Source organism: Halichoerus grypus, chromosome 4, assembly GCF_964656455.1.
Source record: "Halichoerus grypus chromosome 4, mHalGry1.hap1.1, whole genome shotgun sequence".
Lineage (NCBI taxonomy): Eukaryota > Metazoa > Chordata > Mammalia > Carnivora > Phocidae > Halichoerus > Halichoerus grypus.
The window spans coordinates 123392000-123419858 of record NC_135715.1 but is presented as its reverse complement, the minus strand read 5'-3'; the positions used below and the strand labels follow the sequence as shown (position 1 = coordinate 123419858).

Here is a 27859-nt window from a genome sequence, read left to right as displayed (position 1 = left end):
CCACCCCCCACCACTCCAGCAACCCTCAGTTTGTTTCCTGAGATTAACTTTTAACCTAGGGCTTGAAGAAGGACTAGAAGGATTACAAGTACTTAAATATTTGGCTATCAATTGCCTATTTTTAATCTCCACTTCATCAAAAATATGAATAAAGTCCTTGTCAGTAACATCTAGATCATGTAATATCCGTATTTTAAAATCTTACTGTTTTTATGTCATGAATGTTATGATCAATAATGATAAAAATGTCAAACTTTTATAGGCCAAAACAGCTCTTGGAGAACATTTGCTAAATGTTGGTGTGAATCGAGACAATGTTTCCGAGATTTTGCAGATTTTTATGGAAGCCCATTGTGGACAAACTGAACTTACTGAAAGCCTGAAAACCAAAGCTTTTCAGGCTCATACTCCAGCACAGAAAGCTTCAGTCTTGGCTTTCCTGATCAATGAACTGGCATGCAGTAAGAGTGTGGTGAGGTAAGCATATACCCAGACTTTTCTGGTGATTGTTTCCTGTTTTGAATTTGTCTAATCACAAAATAATACAAATTTCTTGTTGAAAATTTTGAAGTAACAGACTAATGCAAAAAAATTTAAATTTATACTTGATCTCACCATTCAGAGGTGACTGCTGCTAGTAATATTTTAATGTATTTCTTTGCAGTCTATTGAAACAAAAATTTGAGTCATACTGTATACAGTCTTTGTAACTTGTTTTGTTTATATAATAATTTTGTTATTTATTTATACACTGAAATGTAAAAATACTTTTTTTTGCTGTAGTGCCAAAAATGAAAGAATCCAGAATTTTTCTTTTTTTTGATGTCTTTCAATGATACATGACTACCTGATTTTCCTTAGTAGCCATTCCTAGACTTATCCAGCTACTTTTTATTTTATTATCTACTATTATCTACTAATGCAATCTTAATATTTTTAGCTTATTATTAATTTGTACTTTTAAAAAAAAAAAAACTATCTCATTTAAGAGTCAAAGTACTCCACTCTAGTATTTCAAGATTTGGTGAACAAATCCATGTTCATCTTGTTCTTGCTATTTATTATTTTACAGATTTAAATATGTTACTTTTAGTCCTTTACCTTTGTAGGAAAAGGATCAATCCAAATATTTTGGAGCTATGCATTTCTACCATTACTGGACATTTTAAGTTTTCTATATATCTCTAAGATAGGATAATATATTAATATAATTTTCAATTGTTTTTGCTATTCATAGGCAATCATCATTTATACTTACCAAAAACTGCATCAATATGCTTATTACCAAATTAATGTATTACATAATGGATTAATTTATGTCTTCCAATTTTTGCATTGACAGTGAAATTGACAAGAACATTGATTATATGTCAAACTTGAGGAGAGATAAATGGGTAGTAGAAGGTAAACTTCGCAAGTAAGTCCTGTTTTATTAAAATTAGTTTACTGTTTTTCCTTTGTACAAGTTCCCCTGTAAAACATACAAGTTGGAAAGATAGAATTTCAAATTTATTTTGTCTTAGAATTACAAAAGGTAAAGCTTTATAAAGATGAGGTATGTAATTAATGAAACTCAGGGTCAGAATTTGCAGTGGACAAAAGATATAATGAGATTCATTGAGCTCATATTCTTCAAACTTAGAAAACAGTCCATTTATCTTCTTTATTTCAAAGAAGTCAAGTAATCGCATTTTCTAAAATTTTGCTATCAGGTTACTTTTGTCGTAAACAGAGCCTGTTTGAAACTACCACTTTTTTTTTAATTGCTTTCTAATTAAAGTTTGCTTTTACAGAGGGTCTAACATATCCAAATGTATTCAGCATTAAAACTTAATTAGCTTCCTGCCAGGAAATACAATGCTGAAATTATTCAACTTCTATGTTAAGAGGATAGTTTCTTTGCGGTAATTTGAATTGAATTTATTCAGTCTGATAGTATGAGATCAGGAATTATCACTTGGCCATTGCTAGAGTTAATCTTCAGCCTTCTAAGTTTTATTTTTTTAAATGTGTTCTAATTCCAAAGAGATATCCTGAATAATTCTTAAAGTTAATATATTCTATTATTTCTGGAAACGTATTTGTTAAACTTCCTTAATTCTAATTTTTATTGTCATTGATTTATTCCTTAAAACTCATGCTGTGCTCTTTGGGACACCTGGGTGGCTCAGTCAGTTAAACGTCCAATTCTTGATTTCAGATCAGGTCATGATCTCAGGGTCATGAGATCGAGCCCTGGGTCGGGCTATGTGCTGGACATGGAGCCTGCTTGAGATTCACTCTTTCTCCCTCTGCCTCGGCTCCCCCCTCCCCCCGCAATGTGCACGCTCTCGATCTTTCTCTGTCTTAAAAAAGAAAAACAAGGGGTACCTGAGTGGCTCAGTCAGTTAAGCGTCTGCTTTCAACTCGGGTCATGATCCTGGGATCAAGCCTGCTTCTCTGCCTGCCCCTCCCCCTGCTTGTGCTCTCTCTCTCTCAAATAAATAAATAAAATATTTTTTAAAAAATGTTATGCTCTCTAAAAAGTAGAGCGAGAAGACTTTACCATATCATTATTTTTTTCATATTTAAAGGCTCAGAATCATTCATGCTAAGAAAACAGGCAAAAGAGACACTTCAGGTGGCATTGATCTTGGAGAAGAACAGCATCCATTGGGCACACCCACACCAGGACGCAAACGAAGAAGGAAGGGAGGTGACAGTGATTTTGATGATGATGATGACGATGATAGTGATGACCAAGCTGATGAAGATGATGAGGATGAAGAAGATAAAGATGACAAAAAAGGAAAGAAGACTGATATCTGTGAAGATGAGGTAATTAAATTTAAGTTGATTTTAAACCTAAGACTGCATAACATATTGAAAAATAACACAGATTTTGGAGTCAAATCAATTTGTGTTCGAATTCCATTTTGACAATTACTTCCTTCAGTTTCTTCATCTGGAAACTGAATGTTACAATATTGACCTCATCAAGTTTTTTGTGAGGTAGATACTGAATACAATGCCTACACATAGAAGGCACTTAAACTGAATAAAAGAAGTTAAGTTTTTCTTTTTATATAATGACTTGAGCGTTCTCCAGAGAATTATGCAGATTCTTAACTTTAGGTATTCTCTTTTATTCTGGTAACATAATATCTTTCATTTCCTTCATGCCCTAAAAGTGTTGTCAGGTTTAGTGAGATTGGTGTATTTCTTAAATACCGGTTTATTATGTGTCTAGCTATGGGCACTTTTGATCAAAGAGGAATAAGACACTGGAAGTCCCCTCTCAATTTACAGTCTCACTGAGGAATATTTGAAATAAGAAAATGTAATGTGTTAAGTGTTCACTGATTTGATAGCAGTATTTACGATGTGCTAGTCAGGTACAAAGGAAGGGCATTTAACCTTTTTGAGGAATAAATTCTCACAAAGGCTTTCTGGACTCATTAGCTGAGCTACCAGGTGGGCTGCATGTTGATCTGGGGAAGAATCTACAGAAAAGTGTTCCAGGCAGAGAGAACAGCATGAGCGAGGACGCAGAAGCCTGAAACCACAATGTGCTTTAAGGGGATTACAGGTGCTTCAGTGTTACTGGAGAGCCTCATATCTAACAGCTGTGTACTAGGATTTTATACTTTTTTTGGTGATAGGAAGCCATTGAAAGGTTATAAGTAAGGTAAGGACATGGTCAGTCTTGAATTTGAAGTGACTCACTATGGCAGTTCTGCAGAAGATAGAAACAGATTTGGGTAGGGCAAGATCAGAGGTGGGAAGATCAGTCAGGAGATAGTGCAGTAGTTTAGATGAGTTGTGAGGCGTCCACACACTAGACCAATGGCAGTTGGGATAAAGGAAGAAAGGATTCAATAAATATTTAGTGGGAAGAATGAGTAGTATTTGAAGATGGGCTGTGTAGGTTGATGGAGGGGTAAGATTGATTCCCAACTATCTGGCTTGGTAGACTGCATGCTATTGTTGCCATTACTGAGAGAAATCAGGAGCAGCAGATTAAATAGATGGTAGGGGAGGACGGGAGGAGGGAACAGATAGCTGAAGACAGGAAATGATGGTAGCCTTATTTTAGACTTGTTAAGTTTGAAGTGCCTATGCAGAACTCAGCAGTCAGTTGGATTTAAGAATCTGAAGCCCGAAGAAAAGGTCAGTCTTGAAAATATAGATCTAGAGGTTATTAGCACATAGACAATAATTTAAAATCATGAAGTGGATAAGTTTTCACAGGGGGATTGATTTAGTGAATAGAGTAGTGGACTGACATTGGAAACCCAGGGAACATCAATATTTAAGAGCTGAAGAAGAATATTTTTGCTGAAGAAGAAATAATCAGGTAGGAGATTTCTGTAGTGGGTCTGGAGTCCCCAAGATCACCTCCAGAGTCAGTGATTTAGTAGGAGAACTCACAGAACTCAGAACCTAGTCATGCTATGCCAATGAATTCTTAGAGCAAAAGGAAACAAAGCACGACCAGAAAAGGCATATGAGCCAAAATCCAGAGGAAAGCAGGCTCAACCTTCTAAGAGTCTTTTCTTAGGGAGTGACACAGAATGGGCTTATTTCTTTCAGCAATAAGTTGTGACATATGTGAAATGTTGTGTACTAAGGAAGCCCATTAGAGACTTGGTGCCCAGAGTTTTTACTGGGGGCTGGTCACATGGGCATCCCCTGCATAGCGTCGGCCAAAATTCCAGACTCCCAGAAGAAAAGTAGCAACCACATTGTTAGCACAATTTAGTGAGCCAGTCTTATCAGAGTGAAGGAAACCCTTCAAAACCCAAGTTCCCAGACACCAAGGGCCAATCTTATGAGCAAGCCTTTCAGAGGACAGCAGTCAGGCCCACAATGTTAACTCTTTTCTACTCATGTAGTAATAAAAATCAAGAAAATCAAACATTTCAAAAAGGAGAGAGTGATAAACAGTATGAAGGCAGCAGGAATCCCATGTGATGAGGACTGAAAGTATTCACTGAATTTGGCAATGTGGACTCATTGGTAACCGGTGCCAGCACAATTTCATTAGAGGGGTAGGAGTGGAAACCAGGCTATGAATGAGAAAAATAGAAAGTGAGAAAGTGAAAATGACTGCTTTAAGCATTGTACCTCAGAAGAAAGGGTAGTTAGTTCCTAGAGGTAGACGAAGACCAAGGATTTTTCAGATGTGAAAGACATGAGATGATTTTTGGTTGAAGGGAGTCAATAAAATAAGAGAGGGGGGTTGAAGATTAAAGAGATGAAGAGAATAATTAATGTTATAAAGTCCCTAAAGATTTTGGAGGGTATTCAATCAAGGTGGAGGGGCTAGCTTTGAAGAGTAGGCTACAGGGAAGAAGGCAAGGTCATAGAGGGTGTGTGTGTGTGTGTGTGTGTGTCTGTGTGTCTGTGTGTGTGTGTGTTTAAGGTAAGCTACCATAAGCCACAAGCCACAGAAATAGACATGTATAAAAGGGAAATAAAGGTTAAAGTTCACTTTTTACCAGAAAAGAATGCTAGAAATACTGATGAGCCTGCAGAATGATACTCAAAAGACAATATACGGTCAATCACTCCTTTTGCCCTCAATTCCAGGAGTATTTAACTAAGGAAGTCGAGAAAGAATTTTTTTTAAAAGGTTTTATTTATTCATGTGTCAGAGAGAGAGAGAGAGCATGAGCACAAACAGGGGGAGTGACAGGCAGAGGGAGAAGCAGGCTCCCTGCTGAGCAAGGAACCCAATACGGGACTCAATCCCAGGACCCCAGGTCATGAGCCAAAAGCAGACGCCCAACCAACTGAGCCACCTAGGCATCCCTTGAGAAAGGATTCTTTTCCTTTCCTACATCAACTGTGTACTGCTGGAGAAATAAGGAAAGAAGACTTAGAGGGATGAATTTATTGATAGAATGTATGAAAATAATACCTAATCAAGACCAGTGATGAATTACTGAATCAAAATTTTGACTGAATCTGGATAATGTGGAGGAACTTAACAAGATCATGTGCTATACAGGTCTCTTAAGTGAAAATAGCATACATGCAAAATGTTTTCATAAATTCTTCCCCATGTTATATTTTAAACCAAAATGATAAAAATCACTAGAATGAGCTTTACTTCTTTTGAGTACCAATCTGAAAAGGAGACTATATTGAGATTCCTTGCAGAAATTAATTATTTCATAATGTTGTACTTTTGAAACCACTTGGTCATATATTTTCATGCTGTGATAAATAATGTGAAGAGTATATAATTTGGATATCAGAATTGTAATTACTCAAACAAAAGAAACCATTTATAACCAGTCTGGGCTTCATTTCGCAAGTGGAGCTGTCTCTATAGCAGGAATTAAACCTTTCTGACCAATATTAATCACCTTTTCATAGAATTAGGATCACTCTTCAGCACTTAATGTTATAAATTGTTTTGAAGTGTTAACTCCCATAAATTTTAAAACTCTGTATTGGGATTTCAGTGTATTCTACTGGGTAGTTATCCCACTAAATTAGAGTTTATTTACAGAAATTATTTGTTTTGCCTGGCTGTTTTTTTCACATGGAAAATTAACAAACCATACGTTTTTTTTTTTCTTTAAGGGAGATTAAAAATCATTATTAATTATTTAAAAATCATTATTAGTGTTTTTTAGGCCAGATGTATTATTTAAAGTGGTACTTTATTTTTTTATGAGTGTTGAACTATAGAGTTAATTAGATTGTAGGGTTTCATTGATCAAAATCCTGGCAAATGTATAGCTTGTTATTAATATGAGAAAACAGTTTAAAAGCTTTTTAAAAATAATAAATATTTTAGGACCTAAGAAGGCAAATTAGCAATTCATTTAAATGATTTGAGAGCTGTTCCTCATAATGGAGAACTGGCAGCCACTTCTCAATTTCCTATTAAATAAAATTTTAACTATTTAATGAATCTGACTGGTAAGATAGGCACATTATTCCTCCAAAAATAGATTTGGCCTCTTGATTAAAGTATAGGTCATGTCAGTAGTTATACTTCTTAAAGGATTAATTGCAGATACCCACATGATCTCTTTCAGTTAGAAAATATGGCCCTTGACTAGGTCATAGATAGCCCTTTGCCTCAAACATGATCCCCTCTTCTCACTTTTCATTCCTTTAACACATGGAGTCTCTCTAATACTTAGATTTGTGTTGAAACTTTTGTGAGCCTTAACTTCACAATTAGGCATGTGAGGTTATGTGGACAATTAAACTCCAGCATATAGGGACATATAATGGCCCTCTCTATTGGATGATAAACCATGGAGAACCATGGCAGGGATTCTGTGTTCTTAATTTTGTTGTTGTCTTTCTCTCTGGTCTTTCAAGTTCCTTCATATTTCTTAAAATTATAAGGACTATTAGCCAAAGCTCCTTTAAATAAAACTTTAGTTGACATTTTACTTCTTTTCCATCATAGGAAGAGTCTTAGAAATGGCAGTTAGTTAATTTGGCTGATACATAGCTACTTCGATGACTTATTTCAAATATTTGTTGATTGAATTGTATTTTTACATAAGCAAATTATCAAACATTTATCCTTTGGTTAAAAGATCAGTTTAGAATCCTATAGATATGTAAATATCTATTTGAGAGTCAAGATTTAAAGATTTTAGGTTTCTTAAAATCCAAAATAGAAATCATATTGCTATTAGCACAAAAAGTGTGCCTAAATGCTTTTGTAATTTGGTTCACTAAATTTGGATAAGGAGTAAATAAATGATAGATAATGGTAAAACTGTTGAGATTTTCCTTTCACTTCCTTTTATTGGGGCCATAACCATACCAGTGTAGAAATACCTGTTCATGAGTGGTTGGTGGCAATGTGGCTTTGTAAAAATGCTTATAGAAAGTGAACATCAAAAATAAGTTTCTTATTTTTTATCCTAAGATGTACCTGCATCTTCTCATTAAAGTACAATTTTCAGAAAGAAGGAAGGTAATCTTACATATATATTAAATGCCAGGAACTATACTAGTTGCTTTCAGATCTGTTCTTATTTAGTTCTCACAAAAATCCCATGTTACAGATAATGTTATGACCAATTTACAGATAACAAAACAGTCTTAGAAAAGTTAAGTAATTTGCCTATATGAAAGTAGTGCAGCTGAGATTCAAAGAAGCACATATACCTTCTATTATCTCATGCTTTCCCTCTCAAACATATAATTCGGGGTTAGTTTTCCTATATTTTCTAGAGTGAAAAAATTCATATAGTCATAAATGTACTTTCCGTTTATGAAATTAGCACTATATATAGTAGAGATTATTTTTTTCTTCTAAAAGCTCAATGTGTTCAAAATGTAACTTAACCTTCTTTGCTCTAAAAATGACTCTTTTGATTAACAGTACCGATATTTTTGCCGTTCCCAGATTTAAAGCCTTAACATCATAATTTACTCTTTCCTACCTCAGATCCCAGACTTGTCAGGACTTAGTAGTTCTAATTAGTAATATCTCTTAGATCCATTTGCTTTTCTCATCTCTATTTCTTTGACACCAGCGAGGCCCACATTCTCCTTCTCTCTTGAATCACTGCAGGAACCTACTAACAAGATTTGCCAATTCTAGTCCTTTCCCTGTGCCAGGCCATCTTACAACTGTTACCAGATTATTCTTTGTAAAGCATAGTTCTGATGTTTAACCTCCCTCAAAGGATATTATTGCCCATTGCCAAGCACTTAAAGCTCTCAACAATTTAGCCCTCAACTCATCCGTGCCTCATCTCCCACATTAACTCTTGATGTACCTTTCAGGTCATGATGTGTCAAACTCTCTGGAATGCCCTGCCTTCTTTTCTCTCATTGATCAATTCCTAACCATTCTTCAATAGCTGATTAAAACACAACTTCTTAAAACAAAAACAACCACAGCAACAAAACAAAAACACAACTTCTTCTGTGTAGCCTTTCTTGGTATAGATTCCCACACCCTTCCATGAACTCCATGACTCTTAATCTCTACCTATCTTGAGATCCTTATAGCTTCCTACTATTTGATGGTTTTATTTTTTAGTGTTAATATTTTGTCTTCCTACCAGATTATTTTATTTATAAAGAGCAACAACTGAGTCTTACTTATTTCCATAGTGCCTGTCCTAGTACTTTGTGTGGAGGAGACTTTCATTAAATATTTGCTGATTGATTAAAGAAATAAATCTTAAAAACAGGTAAATGATACTGTATTTTGTTATGTATAGGATGAAGGTGACCAAGCAGCAAGTGTTGAAGAGCTAGAAAAACAGATTGAAAAACTGAGTAAAGTAAGCACTTTCCAGATTACAGTTAACATCTTTTTTGCAGGGTTTTAAAGATCCACCTCATATGGAATTAGTTCTTCTGGCTGCTAAATAAAAACAAGCTTTTTTATAAGTAATTAAAATGAGGAGCTTTAGAAACATTCTCACAATTAAACCTTGAAAGTTTAATGCCAAGGTTAAAAGCCTAAACTTAATCAGGGCCTATATTCTTTAGCTCTTCATTTAAATACAAAATATAAGTAAATGCATGGTTTTATTTCTTGGAGGTAATTACTTTTAAAGTTCAATCAAATATCATGGTAATAGTTTCAGCATCTTATGTTTTATTATACATTACTATATTTGTGTATTTTATTTGCATTGGATTTATAAACTATATATTTGTGTACTTCTCATTTAAAATATTCAATTAAAAATTGAATTTCAGTAGCATTAGTGAAGTTTTAAATGAACTTTTATAAAAAAGATGAATTTTTTAAAGTATTATGAAATTAATATTATGAGATACCTATATATTATATCAATGTTAGATTCATCTCAAATTTACCCCATAATTTAGTGTATGTTGCCTAGGTTTACAGTATGAGTATAAAAATAAGCAAATACAGATATGGTCAATTACATATGTGAGAATCATTTGTCATACACTATATCATCAATAGAATTGAACTAGTTCTGGCCAGTAAAATACTTGATCACATTGTTTATTATCAAGCATAAGATGAGTTTTACTATAAGATAACTGATAAAATAAAGCATCTTTTTAATCCATGGTAACAAAAATATTCTAAGTACTTTCAAAATAATTTCTAACTTTGTAAATGTTACTGAAATTGAAGTCAGGCATGTAATATTTAGCTCTTTTGCTGTCTGTTCCCAGTAGTGAAATTTATCTGCTTATTAAGGGCATAATAAGTGTAAAGTCACTTATATATTAATTTTTAAACCACTTGACACCCATAGCTTAATTATATGCATCATTTTTTAACAGCAACAGAGTCAGTACAGAAGGAAGCTCTTTGACGCTTCTCACTCTTTGCGTTCGATGATGTTTGGCCAGGATCGTTACAGACGCCGGTACTGGATTCTTCCCCAATGTGGGGGGATTTTTGTAGAAGGCATGGAGAGTGGTGAAGGTAGGAACTATTAATCTGTTACAAAATAATATAAGAAGCCATATTTTTTAAACCCTGTTACTTCCTCAGTATATTTTGTGCTTCCAGAATCAAATTTGCTTTATGGGTAAACATTGTAAAACCTTGATTCCCATTCCTTTTGAACTCATAATGCCTCTTTCACTGAAAAATATTCCTTCCCTGTTCATGATTTCTCTTCTGCCGCTCTTTCTGACATCAAACATAAACTACTCTTTTCTTACTTAGTGGACAAGGATCTTCACCTGTATTATCCTTTATAGCTGCTTCTCCATTTTTTTCTCCCTTCCCATTGTCAAATTTTTAAACATGTGGTTTATTCTTCAACCTTTGCAACAAGCATCCATCCCAACAGTATCCCTGGAGATAACTTGCTTGAACTAAGATCCTTATCATAATCCTCATTCATCTTGAAATCTTGTTCATGTTTGAAATTTATGATCACCTCCTTCTCCATTAAACTTTTTTCTTTCTTGAGTTTTGTGTTACCACACAATCCGTGATGTTTTTTACTTTAGACTCTTCTCTTGCTGCCTCCACTTGTGTTACATTAACTAACTCAGCACACAGTGCATTTATGTGCTAGATAAACCGTCTGAAATTGAACTATATGTTTGGGTGTTTCCAAATGTTAAAATTCTGACGGGACTGAGAGTATTATGTCAGTGCTTACAAGTCTGAGGATGTAGCAATGGCTCCACGGTGATACCTGTAGGCAAAAACTTCTCTCAACACACTTCTTTTTGAATACCCGCTTTATGCCAGGCATTTTTAGGCACTAGAGGAGGTTCAAAGATATATAAAACACAATCCATGCCTTGTAGTAGTTTAACAGTCCAGTGGAAAGAGCGGATTGCTTAATCACATAGATGTCCAGATCCAAATTTTTTTAAAAGATTTTATTTATTTATTTATTTGACAGAGACAGAGAGAGAGTGAGAAAGGGAACACAAGCGGGGGGACAGCAGGTAGAGGGAGAGGGAGAAGGAGAAGCAGGCTCCTCGCTGAGCAGGGAGTCCGATGCTGGGCTTGATCCCAGGACCTTGAGATCATGACCTGAGCCGAAGGCAGACGCTTAATTGACTGAGCCACCCAGGTTGCCCCCAGGCCCCAATTTTTATAAAGTAGTTGTTTTTAGCAATGGAACCACCCTTTTTTAAAATAAAAATTTTTGGAAGGGGGGCAGTTAATAATGCATGTAAAATAGAGTAGTGTAGTGGCTGGCATGTAAGCATTGTTGGCATATAGTAAACAGTGTTGTTTTACATAATAATATATTTCCTATGGTTTCAAATTATATGAAGTAAGAGTATAAAGTCATGTACTGGAATGATACGTGAAACCCATGTGCTGCCTTTCCAGAGCAGGAGTTGCTCATGGAGTCAGGGAGGGTACATAGAAGCTTCAGCTGCCTTTTATCTCTTTTTAAAAATTGATGTTGATGGGCCAGCATGTTGATTTTACAGAATAGTGTGGTGGGTTCCTTTTTAACTATTTGCATAAAATGTTTTAAAAATAAAAATATTTTAAGCATGGAAAAAACTAATAAGTGGGAATACATGAGTCTAAGAAGTTATTGCACAGCAAAGGAAACCATCAGCGAAATGAAAAGGCAATCTACTCAGTGGGTAAAAATATTTGCAAATCTTATATCTGATAAGGGACTAATAACCAAAATATATAAAGAACTCATGTGACTCAAAGCAGAAAAACGATCTGATTAAAAAATGGGCAGATCTGAATGGACATTTTTCCAAAGAAAACATACACATGGCCAACAGGCATATGAAAAGGTGCTCAATATCACTAATCATCAGAGAAATGCAAATCAAAATCACAGTAAGATCTTACTTCACACCTATTAGAATGGCTAGAATCAAGAAGACAAGAAATTACAAGTGTTGGTGAAAATGTGAAGAAAAGGGAACTCTTGTTGGTGGAGATGTAAATTGGTTGGTGGAGATGTAAGTTGGTGAAGCCTATGGAAAAGAGTATGAGAGTTCCTCAAAAAATTAAAAATAGAACTACCATATGATCCAGCAATTCTACTTCTGGTTATTTATCCGAAGAAAATGAAAACACTAACTCAAAAAGGTATATGCACCCCTATGTTCACTGCAGCATTATTCACAGATTATTTTACATATTATTCCAGGATATGGAAACAACCTATGTGTGTCCATCAATGAATGAATGGATAAAGACAGTGTGGTTTACACACACACACACACACACACACACACACACACACCCCATATGGAATGTTACTCAGCCATAAAAAAGAATGCAATCTTGCTATTTGCCACAACATGGATGGACCTCAAGGACATTATGCTAAGTGGGGTGCCTGGGTGGCTCAGTTGGTTGAGCATCTGCCTTCAGCTCTGGTCATGATCCCAGGGTCCTGGGATCGGGTCCCGCATCGGGCTCCTTGCTCAGCAGAGAGCCTGCTTCTCCCTCTCCCTCTGCCTGCCACTCTGCCTACTTGTGCTCTCTCTCTCTGTCAAATAAATTAATAAAATCTTTTTTAAAAAAGGACATTATGCTAAGTGAAGTCAGACAGAGAAAGACAAATACCATATGAACTCTCTTATATATGTAATCTAAACAAATAATAAAAAAGAAAAAACTAAACTCATAGATACAAAGAACAGATTGGTGGTTGCCAGATGTGTGTGTTTGGGGGTGGGGGGGTGGTAGAAGAAATGGGTTAAATGCCTCTTGAAGGCAGAGACTAATATAGGCAGGGGAACTACACTAGAATAATCTGGGAGTTAAGTACACATTGGATTGGCAAAAAAAGGGGTGGAAAAATCAGTTGTGGGATCATTCTAGTAGCCTAGATTAAAAGTAGGAAGGCCCTAAGCTCAGGTGCAAACAAGGAACATGGGAAGAACATGATATCTTAAAGGTAGAAATCCTATGAGAAATTATTGTATATGATATAAGTGGAATCAGAGATAAATTTGATGAATTAATCCTCAGTAGAAATATTGTGATTTTTTAAAACTGAATCCAAGAAGCCAAGAGGAGGAGCTTGTTTAGAATGAAATTAAATGAAAGTTTTAGTATGGAAATCTATTTTTTATTTAAGTATAATTAACATAGTGTTATATTAGTTTCAGGTATACAATATAATGATTCAACAATTCCATATATTACTCAGTGCTCATCAAAATAAGTGTACTCTTTTTTTTTTTTTTAAGATTTTATTTATTTGAGAGAGAGAGAGAGGGAACAGGAGCAGGGGGAGTGGCAGAGGGAGAAGCAGACTCCCTGCTGAGCACAGAGCTCAACCCAGGGCTCGACATGCGGCTCAGTCCCAGGACCCTGAGAGCATGACCTGAGCTGAAGTCAGACACTTAACTGACTGAGCCACCCAGGCACCCCAAGATAACTCTACTCTTCTCCCCTTTATTTCATTCATCCCCCAACCTACCTCCACTCTGGCAGCCACCAGTTTGTTCTCTGTATTTAAGAGTCTGGGGATTTTTTATCTCATTTTTTATTTGTTCATTTGTTTTGATTCTTAAATTCCACATATGAGTCAAATCCTATGGTATTTGTCTTTATCTGACTGACTTATTTCACCTAGCATTATACCTTCTAGGCCTATCCATGTTGTCCCAAATGGCAAGATTTTATTCTTTTTTATAGCTGAGTAATATTCCAGTGTGTGTGTGTGTGTATGCCACATCTTCTTATTCATTCATTCATTTATTGATGGACACTTGGGTTGTTTCCATATCTTGGCTATTAAAAATAATGCTGCATGCGAAAGAATGAAACTGGATCATTTTCTTACACCATACATGAAAATAAATTCAAAATGGATTAAGGACCTAAATGTAAGACAGGAAACCATTAAAATCCTAGAGGAGAATACAGACAGTAACCTCTCTGACACCAGCCATAGCAACTTCTTACTACATATGTCTCCTGAGGCAAGGGAAACAAAAGCAAGAATAAACTATCTGAACTTTATCAAAATAAAAAGCATCTGGGCAGTGAAGGAAACAATCAATAAAACTAAAAGGCAACCTGTGGAATTGGAGAAGATATTTAGAAATGACATACCTGATAAAGGGTTAGTATCCAAAATATATAAAGAACTTATAAAACTCAAATACTCAAAAAACACAATACAATTTAAAAAATGGGCAGAAGACATTGAAGAGACATTTTTCCAAAAAAGACATACAGATGGTGAACAGACACATGAAAAGATGCCCAAATCACTCATCATCAGAGAAATACAAATCAAAAGTACAATGAGCTATCACCTCACACCTGTCAAAATGGGTAAAATTAACACAAGGAACAACAAGTGTTGGCGAGGATGTAGAGAAAGGGGAACCCTCTTGCACTGTTGGTGGGAATGCAAACTGGTGCAGCCACTGTGGAAAACAATATGGAGGGTCCTCAAAAAGTTAAAAGTAGAACTACTGTACAATCTAGCAATTGCACTACTAGTATTTATCCAGAGAATACAAAAATACAGATTCGAAGGGGTACATGCACCCCAGTGTTTATAGCAGGATTATTTACAATAGCCAAATTATGGAAAGAGCCAAAATGTCCATAGACTGATGAATGGATAAAGAAGTGGTATGCACGCGTGCGCGCGCGCGCACACACACACACACACACACACACACACAGTGGAATATAACTCAGCCATAAAAAAGAATGAAATCTTTCCATTTGCAGTGACATGGGTGGAGCTAGACAGTATTATGCTAAGCGAAATAGGCCAGTCAGAGAAAGACAAATACCATATGATTTCACTCATATGTGGAATTTAAGAAACAAAATAGATGAACATAGGGGGAAAAAGAGAGAGAGGCAAACCAAGAAACAGACTCTTGACTATAGAGCACATACTGATGGTTCCCAGAGGGGAGGTGGGTAGGGGGATGGGTGAAATAGGTGATGAGTATTAAGGAGGGCACTTGTGATGAGCACTGGTGTTGTATATAAGTATTGAATCACTACATTGTACACCTGAAACTAATATCACACTGTATGTTAACTAACTGGAATTTAAAAAAAAAAACTAATGATTCAATAAACACGAGTGCATATATCTTTAGAGATATAATTTAAAATTATAAAATTGCAAAAAAAGTTGTAAAATTGTGTGTCACTTGTTAGATGCAGAGCCTTGGTAAAGCTTAAACGCAGTAAAGAAGTACCCAGGCAAGTGGCTTTGCCTTATCTATAATAAGAATAATCTGAGAAGCTTAAAAAAAAAAAAACCAAGAAACCTAGCCCTACCGCGGACCAATTACATATTCTTCAATTTGATTAAGGGCCACATCAATCTCAATCACCTGGGCATGTAAATGTGAAGTTATTTAGGGCTTCTATTTTTCTTTCAAAATGTCTTAAGTTAATCTCTTTGCAACACTGCTGAAATCAGTTCTTTATTAATATGTATGTGGATTATTACACCTGTTCCCAACTTCTCTATATACACTCTCTTCCTTCCATTACATTCTGTCATCATGTCTCTACTCCAAAACCTTGAATGACTCCCTATTGCTGATAAGATGATGTAGTATGTCTGTATACAATCTAGCATGCAAGCATTCAAGGCCTTCTATAAATCTGACTTCAAAATATCTTTATACTGTTCTCCAGTATGAATTAACATAGACAAGTCTATCCACCATTGCTTAACATATGTGCATTCCTCCTTCTTTGCGTGCCTTTGCGTGCTTTGTTTTGTCAAATTCTGTTCAATATAATGCTAACTTGCCTTTTCTTCACCATCTGAATTTCACCTTTCTTGATCCAGCTCAAGTTCTAGCCCTTTTATAAATTCTAGTTTATGTAAGTGGAATTAATTTTTACTATCTGTGAACTCCTAGAAAACCAAATAATTATACCATTATCTTGGCAATTGATAGATATACTGTTCATGTTATTTAAGTTTTATAACTGTCACGTACTTTTTGATTCTTCTTAGTGTTAAACATAGTACTTTATATATCACAGGCACATTAAAAAATACTTTAAGAAAGTAAGTAATTAAATGTCTTTATAAGGTTTATAAGAATAGCTTATAGGAAACTTTTCTTTTTAATTTTAGGTCTCATATTAAATAACATTAATTGAATTTGTAGTTATTGGACCTCAGTTTCTGTTCAGGCCCTACCATTTAACCTCTCTGGACCCTGATTTCTCTTTCTACAAAAGAATTTTAATAGGCTTTGTATAAATTCTTTTGTTGTTATCATGTCAAATAATGGATTTAAGAGAGCTACAAAGTGATATATAAACCTTAATTGTACTTTATACTATTATTTGTGGTCATTGCAGGGTACAGGGGAAAAGTAAGAATAAATTTTCACTTAGGGGTTATTTTCTCATAAAGTTTTTATTAATTCACTGATGAATGTGCATCTCCTATATTATTTTAAGTGCTATGAAAGTTATAAAATTAACAGATGTAGATTCCTTCTCTTTATCTTACAGCTAATTAAAATGGAAAAACCTTTATTATTTTAATCATCAAGTGTTTAATATGCACTTATATTGTACCTTGTACTAAGTACTATGGAGATATAAAAGAATCAATTAACTGTCTCTATCCAGAAAGAGCTCACAATCTAATTAGAAAGATATACCATATATGAAGACAAAGAACAAGAGCATATTAGTGTGCACTGTAGGCAAGTAGTGTGAGAGACAAGGCTGATAAGGATGAATAAGTACTAATGGTAGAAACTTCCATAAAATAAGTGGATATTAAAAGTTAATACAGTATTAAAAATATGCAATATCCTATTCCTCTCATTTATCAATTTTTAAAAGTTATCTAAAAGCACAAACTGTTTTTAATGAAATTAGACTTAACATTCATCTATTTAAAAGTTTAAATGCACAAGTTTTAAAAAAATAAATGCCCAACCTATTTTTTAAAATCCCTATAATAGTTTTATCCAGAGAGAAGATATCAGATCTTGGATTACCTCCAAAGAAAACTGTTAGTTCATGTTATACAAGATGCAAGATAACTCACACCATAAGTGAACCACATGGTGCTAATAACAACAAAGTTTATCAGTATGGTAACTCTAGAGTAGAGACATAACAAAGAACATAGGATCTGGCTGAGCCCCCATATCGGTTCCACAGGAGTGTTGTCCAGACTGCAGACTGGACAAGTAACAAGAGCACCCCAAGAGAGAGATGCCTTCCTTCATACTCTGTATTTATAGGTTAGTCCGAGAGGAGGTAGAAAACCCTTTGTTTCTCTAAGCAACAACATATATACCAAAGGACCTCTGGGCCTGGGAACAGCAGTAGGGAGTACGAATACAAAGGGCAGATTCCACATACTGAGAGCCTTGGGAACAGTGCCCACAGCAGCTAAAGGCCCTGCTATCCCTCTGCAAACTGGCTCAGTGGCTAATCTGGCTTGCTGATGGGCCTCAGGGAAGAGTGAAGGAGGAGAGACCCTGTAGCCGTTTAGCTAAAACTGAGGGTTTATTCCCCTTCAGTCCACCCCCTGACCCTTGGTGTGGCTCACTAGATGTATGCCTTCTATCAGTTGCATTTTAAATGGTGCCTTCTGAAGGAGGCATCCAATAAGCCAGAGAAATTCCAAAACAAATAATATTCCACAACATTAGTAGATTTAGAGTTCCCCTGAGCATATGTCTATAGTATATCCAACAAATGATCCGAAACTATGCATTTATAATACTACTCAGGTCAAAGAATCAATGCGAATGTGTTCAGTGATAAGAGCCTAAGCCTTCTCAATGGCAGTGTCCCCCAGGGTCGCTGATTTGGGGTCATACCCTCAGCTTCATGGGTGCCTATCAAGGAAAGAGCCCTTGTGCAAAGTAATGAAAGCTTGTTTCCTTATGTACCTGTCAACTTACAAGTAGGTTCTGATGCTGACACTAGAGATCGTAGCTGGAAAGTCTCGAGTGCCTTTGAGATTTTGAGTCTTACCGACACAGTATCGGTAAGAAAGGCGACGAGAGAATTATTCACGCTACATCCACGCTCTCACCTTCTGTGGTCAGGCATGTTTATGCCCACGCCAAGTCCATCATTGTCTTCAGGGGTGATCCATACAGTCTGTCCTTTTTTTCTGGAACAGTAAGTTCCACATGAAATCAGGAGGTGCCATTTTTCCCACCAAAGATGTCCTCCAGACAGAGTACACTATGGGTATAAGGACTGCAGCAAAGTCTCCTGCTTGTAGGGTGAATGCACAACAAGAATTTAGAATTGTTTGGAGTAAAGAGAGAATCAAAATTGCCCCTCCTGGGGGTGTTGCTTGCAAGTGTCATCTGGAAAGCAAGAGAATATCGACATTTGTATCCATCCATTCATCCGTAATATGAACAACAGGAACCTTCCAGCCACCTGTTGAAAGGTACAAAAAAAGGAGAGGGATGTTGAGTATAAACACTCAGTGTCCCCAGCATACCAAGTAGATTCTTCATCTCTGCTCTTCAACTTCAGGATGTCAGGGAACTTCACCGAAGTGTAGGGACATTTATGAGGTGTGAGGAGTTTTCAGACTATAATCAGTAGAGGGCAGCCAGACCAGAAAGTGGACGGAGGTCACCATGGAGGGGTTAGTGCAACCATCTTTTAGAATACTACTCCAGCATTCTGTAATGCCTGTGGAGAAGAGGGAGCGTGGACCAGCCACTCAGTGCTATGTCGGCCAGCCCATTGCTGAATGGCAGCAGCTGTGGAAGGAATTCCAATTGTTTGATTGTATCATTTCTGGAAACCCTATATATAATAAATATGTTTCAGTCTTAATAGTGTTATATGGTCCACACATGCAAGAGGCGCAGTAACTCCTTCATATCCAGGAAAGATGTATCCTGTTCAGTGGCTAGAGGAAATCAGATAACTCAAAAGCTAACAAATGCCATCAGAATATCTTCGCCAGAGTCAAAGGCCCTTGTAGTGCTAGTGTCAAACAGCGTTGTTAAATAGTGAAATGGCCTTATTCAGTACCCCTACCTGAATCTGTTCTTCCATAAGAAATGCAATCTTTCTCCTCCAGGTATGTAACTGGGTTGTGCAGCCTTGGCAGGCCTGGTCAGTGCACCTGAGTGTTGACAGCATGCCTGGCCAACAGTTACCAAAGCTGCCAGTAGAGGTCACAACAAATATGTCCAACTGATATGTGGAAATGCTTGTGCAGGACTTAAATAACCCAGTATTTCCATGCCAGTATGCAGTCTGATAAAGGAACAATTGGAGTTCACACAAAAGGCCCAAAAGCCTTTGCAGTGATTGTGATTCGGGCTTTGAGCCCTAGGTAAGAACCAACTCCCAGCAGTAATAAAGGAACTTGTTGGCCAAGGCTTTTTTGCATTCTGGAACTGTAGGTACTTGGTCCCTCGTTTCTAGCAAACCCATAAATGTTTGAGGCTCTTCTCCTTTCCAGCACAGTGAACCGAGGAGGGTGGTTAGCAATCTCTTGGAGGGGGACCCAGGGATAGAGCCCTAGCCCTTCTTAAACTTGAAAGAGCCCATATCAGGAACAAAGAAAGTCTGGCTTCTGGAGTTGAATCACACTCGTAAGGTGGAGCTGATGACTGTGAATATTTCCACCCATAGCCCCATTTCAGGAGTTGAGATGATACAGGGTATTTCCCTAGGTTCTGTTCCCGAGTCCTTTCCTGAAGAGTCTAGAGACTGTGAGCTCTTACTGGATGGTGGGTGGGGGTGAGGCTTAACAGCTGTAATCTCTCAAGGACAGTCCTCCCCGGGCACCTTCTTCAACTAATCTTCTGGTTATCCCCCTCTCCAAACAACTCTTCAAGCCTGTGGCCGTTGGATCTTCTGTGTCTCATCTCAGGTCTCTTTTCCACCATCTCAGTAGGTCTTTTAGGTTTTTGAAGTGGATAACACTTCCACACTCTAGAATTGCACAACCCATCAACTTCTGTCTTACCAGTCCTTCTCTTTATGAGCAGTACTACATTTATTGGTGTGAGGGAGTCTGCCAGAAGTCTAGCCTATCCTCTCCTTCCTTTGTTCCTCTTTTCTTTTTATTTCGTATGGAAACCTGTGCCACGTATTAGGCTCTCTCTTTCCATTTCCTCCCCTGAAATGGGGCTTGTATGACCTGAAAGAACTATTTCTTTTCTAACATTGCTTCTCAGAGGAAGGAGTAAAGTCAAAGCCATTGTCCACTTAGGTGGACCTGTTCTGATTCTGTCATTTAACATTCTTTGCACTAAGTTCATGTTGTCAAGCCTTCCCCTCTCAAGCCCTGGGTTTTCTTATAAACATGCTAACATAGCTAGTGTCTCAGAGCAGCTACGTCCTATGTGGATCTAGTCCAGTTCACATTCAAGAGTCTCAGGAAAATCACCCCAACGGGGATCTATTTTACCAAAGCTACCAAGCATCCAGTTTGAAAAGGGTGGCCGTACCTGTCCCAGCACTACTAGTCAACCTAGACTGCTCATTCTGTAACAAGGGCATGTGTTTCCCCCTCGTCCGCTTGTTTTAATACCACTATTGTCCCTTCGTCATGCAAACAAGCAAGCCAAGCCTCTAAGGATCCTTCCGAGTGCTGCTTTTGGTAGTGGACCTGTTGAGAACCTAGCTCTTCTTAACTCTGTTTATGGTTGGATTTCCTTCTGCTGGTATTCCCACTCAGGCTCCTACAGAGCACGCCTCACAAAAACTGGCTTCCTGTCACAGGGCTAGTTGCCTCATATATCATAACAGAGGGATTGTGGGAGTTGGCCCCACTTTCCCTTCTGAAGGGGCTGCCGTCACCCTTTCCAGGTCACCCTCCAACTTAGGACTCATGGAAATCTCTAAGTTGATTCGGAAGGAGGGACGACTGCATTTCAAGCCACTTTATCACCCCTAGTCTCCCTGTTTAGTGTATACTTTAGGGCTTCTGCCATCCTTGGGCACAGCTACTGAGACCATCCTAACTCCACCAAGTGAATTACTGCTGACCCCAAGGAGAAAATCTTCCACCCCTGCATGCTCCCCTTCCAGAAATCCATGACATTAGGACCTTTTGGGACACCAACTGCTGTACAAGATGCATGGTTACAAAAAGCACTAATGGCACACACAGTGCTAATTGCAGCAAAGGTTATTAGTAAAGGCAACTTACAAGCAGAGAAGTAATAGTACACGGGATCTTCCAGCTCCCATAGTGGTTCCAAAGGACTTGGACGCGTGACAAGAGCACTGCAGGAGATAAAACACTTTACCCTACACCTTGCTGTGCGAAAGGGTAGAAAGTTTCTCTAACAGTAAAGCTGTCAAGGGACCTTTGGGTCTAGAAACAGTGCTAAGGGGTATGCATACCAAGAAGCAAAGTGTATATACCTAGGACCCTGAGAACAGTGTTGACATTAGCTAGCTGAAGATTCTACTGTCCTTCTGCTGGCCCTCAGCAAAGTGGAAGGAAAATGAAACAAGTTTGTTGTTAATTATATGTACATACTGTGATGTGAATGTTACTCTTCCATTTTGTATTAGGATGTGGTTACAGCATTAGGTCTAGAAGTATAAAACATAATTCCTGTTATGGATATGTGGGGGACTCTTAACCTGAAGGGAGAGGGTATTATGGTATCGATCATCTTTTTTTTAAATTCCTGAATCAGACTGGGAAGGGACAATCCTAGAGAGACAAATGTTGAGAATCTGCTTCCTTTAGACTTCTCCACAGTAATAAGAAGAAATCTCCTAGGAGCTGGATCATGGTAGCACTATCGACATAAAGACAGCTGAAGACCAGTGCAAGTGCTCCTGAGGTTCTGCTCTACTGAATGGGAAAGTGCCTTTGAGTCCTGTGACGAAGCCATTGCATAGAGACCTGTATTCTATGCCAGGCTTTTTACATTTCTTCTTTTTTTTTTTTAAAAGATTTTATTTATTTGACAGAGAGAGACATAGCGGTAGAGGGAACACAAGCAGGGGGAGTGGGAGAGGGAGAAGCAGGCTCCCCACTGAGCAGATATCCCAATGCGGGGCTCGATCCCAGGACCCTGAGATCATGACCTGAGCCGAAGGCAGACGCTTAACGACTGAGCCACCCAGGCGTGTGTTTTACCTACAGTGTGGTAGAATTTATTTGAAAGTTACAGCTTGCTTCAGCCCAACTAAAGAGAACCAAAGGAAAAAATTTTCACTTGAACTTAGAGTGGCATTGGACCCTTGGGTCCAATGACAACTCTTAGGTGAACAGAGAGGGTTCAAAGTGATTTTGATAAAATTCAAGAAGACGTATTCTCTTTCCAGTAGAAAACATGGTATTTTTTTAAGGATTTATTTTAATTGAGAAATGGTATTTTCTTTGTCATTATGCACTTATATTTACTACCAGAGAAATGAATCAAGTGAACAGCACTCCCTGTTTCATCTCTTGTCTTCCTCTTCTTCAGTCTGTTTTGAAGATGTTTATTAATACTCATTGACACACGTCAGAGAAGTAAGGACTGGAAGGAACTAGGGGGTTGTATGAAATGGAGATAGAAAATTATTTAAAATTAAAGAATCTCTTTATACTAAACATCCTGTATACACTTTCAAATTTTTAAAAATAATTTTACATTTTAATTAGAGATTTAGCTGTTTATAATTAAGCAATTTGAATGTAAAAGTTGAAGACAACCATGAGTAGGCTATTAAAATGTATCATCAGCTCGATCTACTTTATTACATGTAAATGGGAAGTCATCTAGTCTCAAACCAGTAAAAATTGGTTGCCTGGTTGGTTATTCCATTTGTCTTTGGACATATGACAGAGGTTTTTTAAAGATACTAGTTCTCAGAATAAATCAAGAACAACTATTAGTACTTCTTTACTAACCAATAACTTGTATAAAGCACAGGTATATGAAGAGAATATTTGTGACTCTTTCCACATTTGCCTAATTAGAGGTGATGAAGTAGGGTTTTCTTCTCAGGGCAAATGTGTAGAAGTGCATAGAGATATGAGGCATAAGATTTTTTGCTAGCTGCCTTTAAGATTTTTCTGTATCATTGGTTTTAAGGAATTTGATTATATGTCTTTGTGTAGTTATCTTCATATTTCTTTTCCTTGGAGTTTGTTGCATTTCTTGGATCTGTAGTTTATAGTTTTAATCAAATTTGGAATTTTTTCAACTATTATTTTCTCAAACTTAATGTCCTTGTCTCCTAATTCTACTATCTTGTTAGTTTGGGGTCAGTTTTCATTTATTGATTTTTCTAATTATGTGTCCTGTTTTCATGTGTCTTTGCATGCCTTCTAATTTTGTTTGGATGCCTAACATTGTGAATTTTACCTTGTTGGGTGCTGGATATTTTTTAATTCCCACAAACATTTTTGAGCTTTGTTTAACTGGAACACAGTTAAGGTACTTGGAAAAAGTTTGATCCTTTCAGGTCTTGCTTTTAAAATTTGTTAGGTAGGACTAGGACAGTGCTCAGTCTAACTACTGACGTGAGATCCTTGAGTACTCTACCTAACGTCTGTGAATTTTGAGGTTTCCCAAGCTGGTTGGTAGGAACGGGTACCATTCCCAGCCTGTGTGAGCACCTAGCACTGTCACCTCTTTTTCAAGTCTTTTTCAAGTGGTTCTTTCCCTGGTCTCAGGTGGGTTCCTGACACTTCGGCACTGATGAGTATTCAGCTGAACACTCAAGGGGTCCATCCACAGATCTGTAGAGTTCTCTCTTTAGGCAGCTCTCTCCTCTCCAGTACTCCCTCCTGAGCACTCAAGCCACTGGGGTCTCCCTTGGACTCTCAGTTCCATCTCCTCATCTCAGGAGTCGGCCAGCTCTGCCTGGATTTCTCCTTGTGATGTAGCCTGGAAACTGTCCTAGGGCAGTAAGCTGGAGCAATCATAGGGCTTGCTGCATTTGTTTTCTCTCATTGTTACCTGATGTCCAGGTTCTTATAAACTATTGTTCCATATTATTTTGTCTGTTTTTTGGTTGTTTCATGCAAGTAGGTGAATCTCGTCCCTGTGACACCTGATTGTGCAGAAGCATAAGTATGAGGAATAGGCTTTTAATTTGGGGTAGAAACTAACATCAAAAGAAGGATGTAAGAGCTATTTCAAACATTAATAGAGGATTGATTAAATGAATCATGATATATCCATATAATAGAATATTATGCAGCTGATGAAGTATAGTTATATGTTTCGCCATTGAAAGCTGTTGAAGGTGTATAGTGAAAATATTAAATACATTCTTTTTATTTCATCATTAAAAAATGTTTATTGAGTCCCCATTTTATAGCAGGCACCATGTTAGGCATTTGGGACCCAATAATAAGCAAGGTAGACATTGCTCTACCTTTAAGTAAAGCTTGTTGATTTAAATTCTAGTGTGTGGGAGGGGGAATGGAATAGAAAATAAACAGAATATTGTGTCTAATGGTAAATTCTGCCAAGTAAATATACAGAATGATATTCTAAGGTGAATGGGATAGAGACCATACTGTAGATAAGGTGATCAGAGGGGCGCCTGGGTGGCTCAGATGGTTAAGCATCTGCCTTCAGCTCAGGTCATGATCCCAGGGTCCTGATAGAGCCCCATGTCATTGGGCTCCCTGCTCAGCGGGGGTCTGCTTCTCACTCTCCCTCTGCTGCTCCCCCTGCTTGTGCTCTCTCTGTCAAATAAATAAAATCTTTAAAAAAAAAGATAAAGTGATCAGAGAAAACCTCTGTGACAAAATGACACTTAATCTGAAACATGAGGTAAAACAGTATTCTAGGCAGAGAGAATAGCAAGTGCAAAGGCCCCAAGAAAGGAAAGAACTTAGCATGTTTGAGAAGATGAAAAAAGGGAGAAAGGAAGAACAAGGACAAAAGTGGCCAGAGGTTGTGGAGGTTTCCAGGAACTATCATACAGTGCTGTAGGCCTTGTGTAGGGATTGGGATTTTGTTCTAAGTTGCAGAAAAGTGAAGAGTAGTATCCCATTTGTGTAGTAGTGTAAAATGATAGTCACAAGGATGCATATAAGATTTCCAGAAGGAGCTACAGGCGTGATTAGTTAACCATGGTTACCTCTAAAGAGTAGAAATAGGGACTGAGGGAATAGGACAGAAAGGGTTTTACTTTATACCTCTCATTACTGAATATTTTATCTTGAACATATATTACTTTTCAAATCAAATAAACTAGTGGATTTATATTTTTAAGAGTTTTTATGAATTATTTTTTAAAAACATTTGCCAAAAATATGAACCAGAGGTTCACAAAGGAGAAATACCAATAAACCTATGAAAAGATAATCAGCCTTACTAGTGATCAGAAAAATATACAATTCAGATTTTCACCTCCCAGATATTGGAAAAGACAAATATCGTTAGTATTCAGTTTCACTGAGGGATAGGGAAATAGATGCTTTTGTGTACTTCTGGCATTAATATGTATTGATTTAGACTTTCTAGAGGGCAGCTTGACAATTATATCGCAAAAACTCTGAAAAGTACCTATCGGGGAGTTTTTTTTTTTTTTCTAGAAATTTATCCTGAAGAAGTAAATCAAAAAAGAAGTTTTAAAGTCCAACGATACAGATACAAGGTCATTCATCATTTACAGCACTGTTTATAATAGTGAATAATTAGGCCCTATTAATAGCCATCAGTAGAAGATTGATTATTCAAATTATGATAATATTCCACTGAAGATAGCCATTAAAATTTATGGTGCAGTTATATATTTATTAATACATTAGGATGTTTACAGAGTATTATTCAGTAAAACATGTAGGTTAGAATATTATAATACGATTTCCTTTTTTTTTTACTTTATAGGCTTACGTGTATATGTGTATATGGTTATGCATAGAGAACTCCTAGAAGGATTTACACAAAAATGTTAATAGTAATTTTTGTTGTGTATTAGGGCTTTTAATATTTTAATATTTTAAAATTTTGTAATGGTTAATTATAAAACTACACTAATTTTCCAATGAGCAAATGTAGCCTATAAAAAACAAGATCATTGATTTTTAGTAAGTAATCTCGAAAAGTTTATTTATATATTTATGCATATTACTTGATAAATAGTAATAATATACAATTAAAGTATTGGTTGGATCTGAAGCAACTGATCTTCTTAATACTTTTCACTTTTGTAGGACTAGAAGAAATTGCAAAAGAAAGAGAAAAGCTGAAAAAGGCAGAAAGCATCCAGATCAAAGAAGAAATATTTGAGACCTCTGAAGATACTTTAAATTGTTCAAATCCAGATCACTGTGAGCAAAAGGAAGATCCTAAAGAAAAAGATAACACAAATCTGTTTCTTCAGAAACCTGGCTCTTTTTCAAAATTAAGCAAGCTTTTAGAAGTAGCTAAGATGCCTCCTGACTCAGATATGATGATCCCCAAACCAAATAGTAGTGCAAATGGGTGTACATTGTCTTATCAAAATAGTGGAAAACATTCATTGGGCAGCATTCAATCAACAGCAACCCAAAGCAACATGGAAAAGACAGACTCTAATAATCTGTTCAATACTGGTTCAAGTGGTCCAGGGAAGTTCTACAGTCCTTTACCCAATGACCAGTTGTTAAAAACACTGACGGAAAAGAATAGACAGTGGTTCAGCCTTTTGCCAAGAACCCCTTGTGATGACACTTCACTTATCCATGCTGATTTATCAGCTGCTTCCGTAGTGACTCCTCAGTCTCAGCCACCATCTACGTCCCCCTCACCTGCCCCCGCTCCCCTTCTGGGATCATCTTCCTCTCAGAATCCCGTGGGCCTCAATCCATTTGCTGTATCACCTCTTCAGGTTTGTACTGCTCATTGTAACTCATTTCTATGTTGTTTTATTTAATCTTTGATCCCGTGAAAATTCTCACTCCAGGGGAATCAGTTGGATATTTGTATTATCCCTGCCACAGTTTGAAAACTGGGAAGAGTCACAATTGCTATCACCAAGCTTCATTACAACTATGCATTTCTAGTCCAAGGCAAAGGCTTCTTGAATTACCTTTTTTTTTTCAGAATTTAAAAAATAATTTCAGATGCTAAACATTTTTCCTAACTTTTTAGATTGTTCTACTTTTAAAATATTTTGGTTTTTTGTAGATGAAAAGTGGAGTATCTATGATGGGACTCCAGTTCTGTGGATGGCCCACTGGCATGCTTGCTTCTAATATTCCATTTACATCACCTTTACCTAGTCTGGGATCGGGATTGGGATTATCTGAAGGAAATGGTAATTCATTCTTGACTCCCAATGTTGCTTCAAGTAAAAGTGAATCTCCATTGCCACAGAATGAAAAAGTCTCTTCAACTCAACCTGCGGCTGTTGAAGTAGCAAAACCAGTAGATTTTCCTAGTCCAAAACCTATTCCAGAAGGTAGGTGCATTGAGATAGTTTTTAGCCACTGACTTTATTTCATTGTTAATAGAGTCCTATATTATAACTGAATCTTCGATGGTTATATATGTAGTTATAAATCTTCTGATTTGT

The 27859-nt window shown here is 36.9% G+C and overlaps 1 protein-coding gene across 24 annotated transcripts in view; it reads left to right on the top strand.

Moving 5' to 3' along the window:
- Positions 1-27859, top strand: part of BAZ2B (bromodomain adjacent to zinc finger domain 2B) — a 381813-nt gene that overhangs the window by 334368 nt on the left and 19586 nt on the right. For 23 of the 24 annotated variants that reach the window (XM_078070865.1, XM_078070858.1, XM_078070860.1 and 20 more), the window contains 7 exons: positions 263-477; positions 1343-1417; positions 2574-2817; positions 9198-9260; positions 10249-10393; positions 26517-27172; positions 27472-27745. In XM_078070865.1, the coding sequence (XP_077926991.1) occupies positions 263-477; positions 1343-1417; positions 2574-2817; positions 9198-9260; positions 10249-10393; positions 26517-27172; positions 27472-27745 (1672 nt within the window). The remainder of the gene's footprint in view (positions 1-262; positions 478-1342; positions 1418-2573; positions 2818-9197; positions 9261-10248; positions 10394-26516; positions 27173-27471; positions 27746-27859) is intronic. The other variant, XM_078070867.1, reaches the window with a different exon arrangement.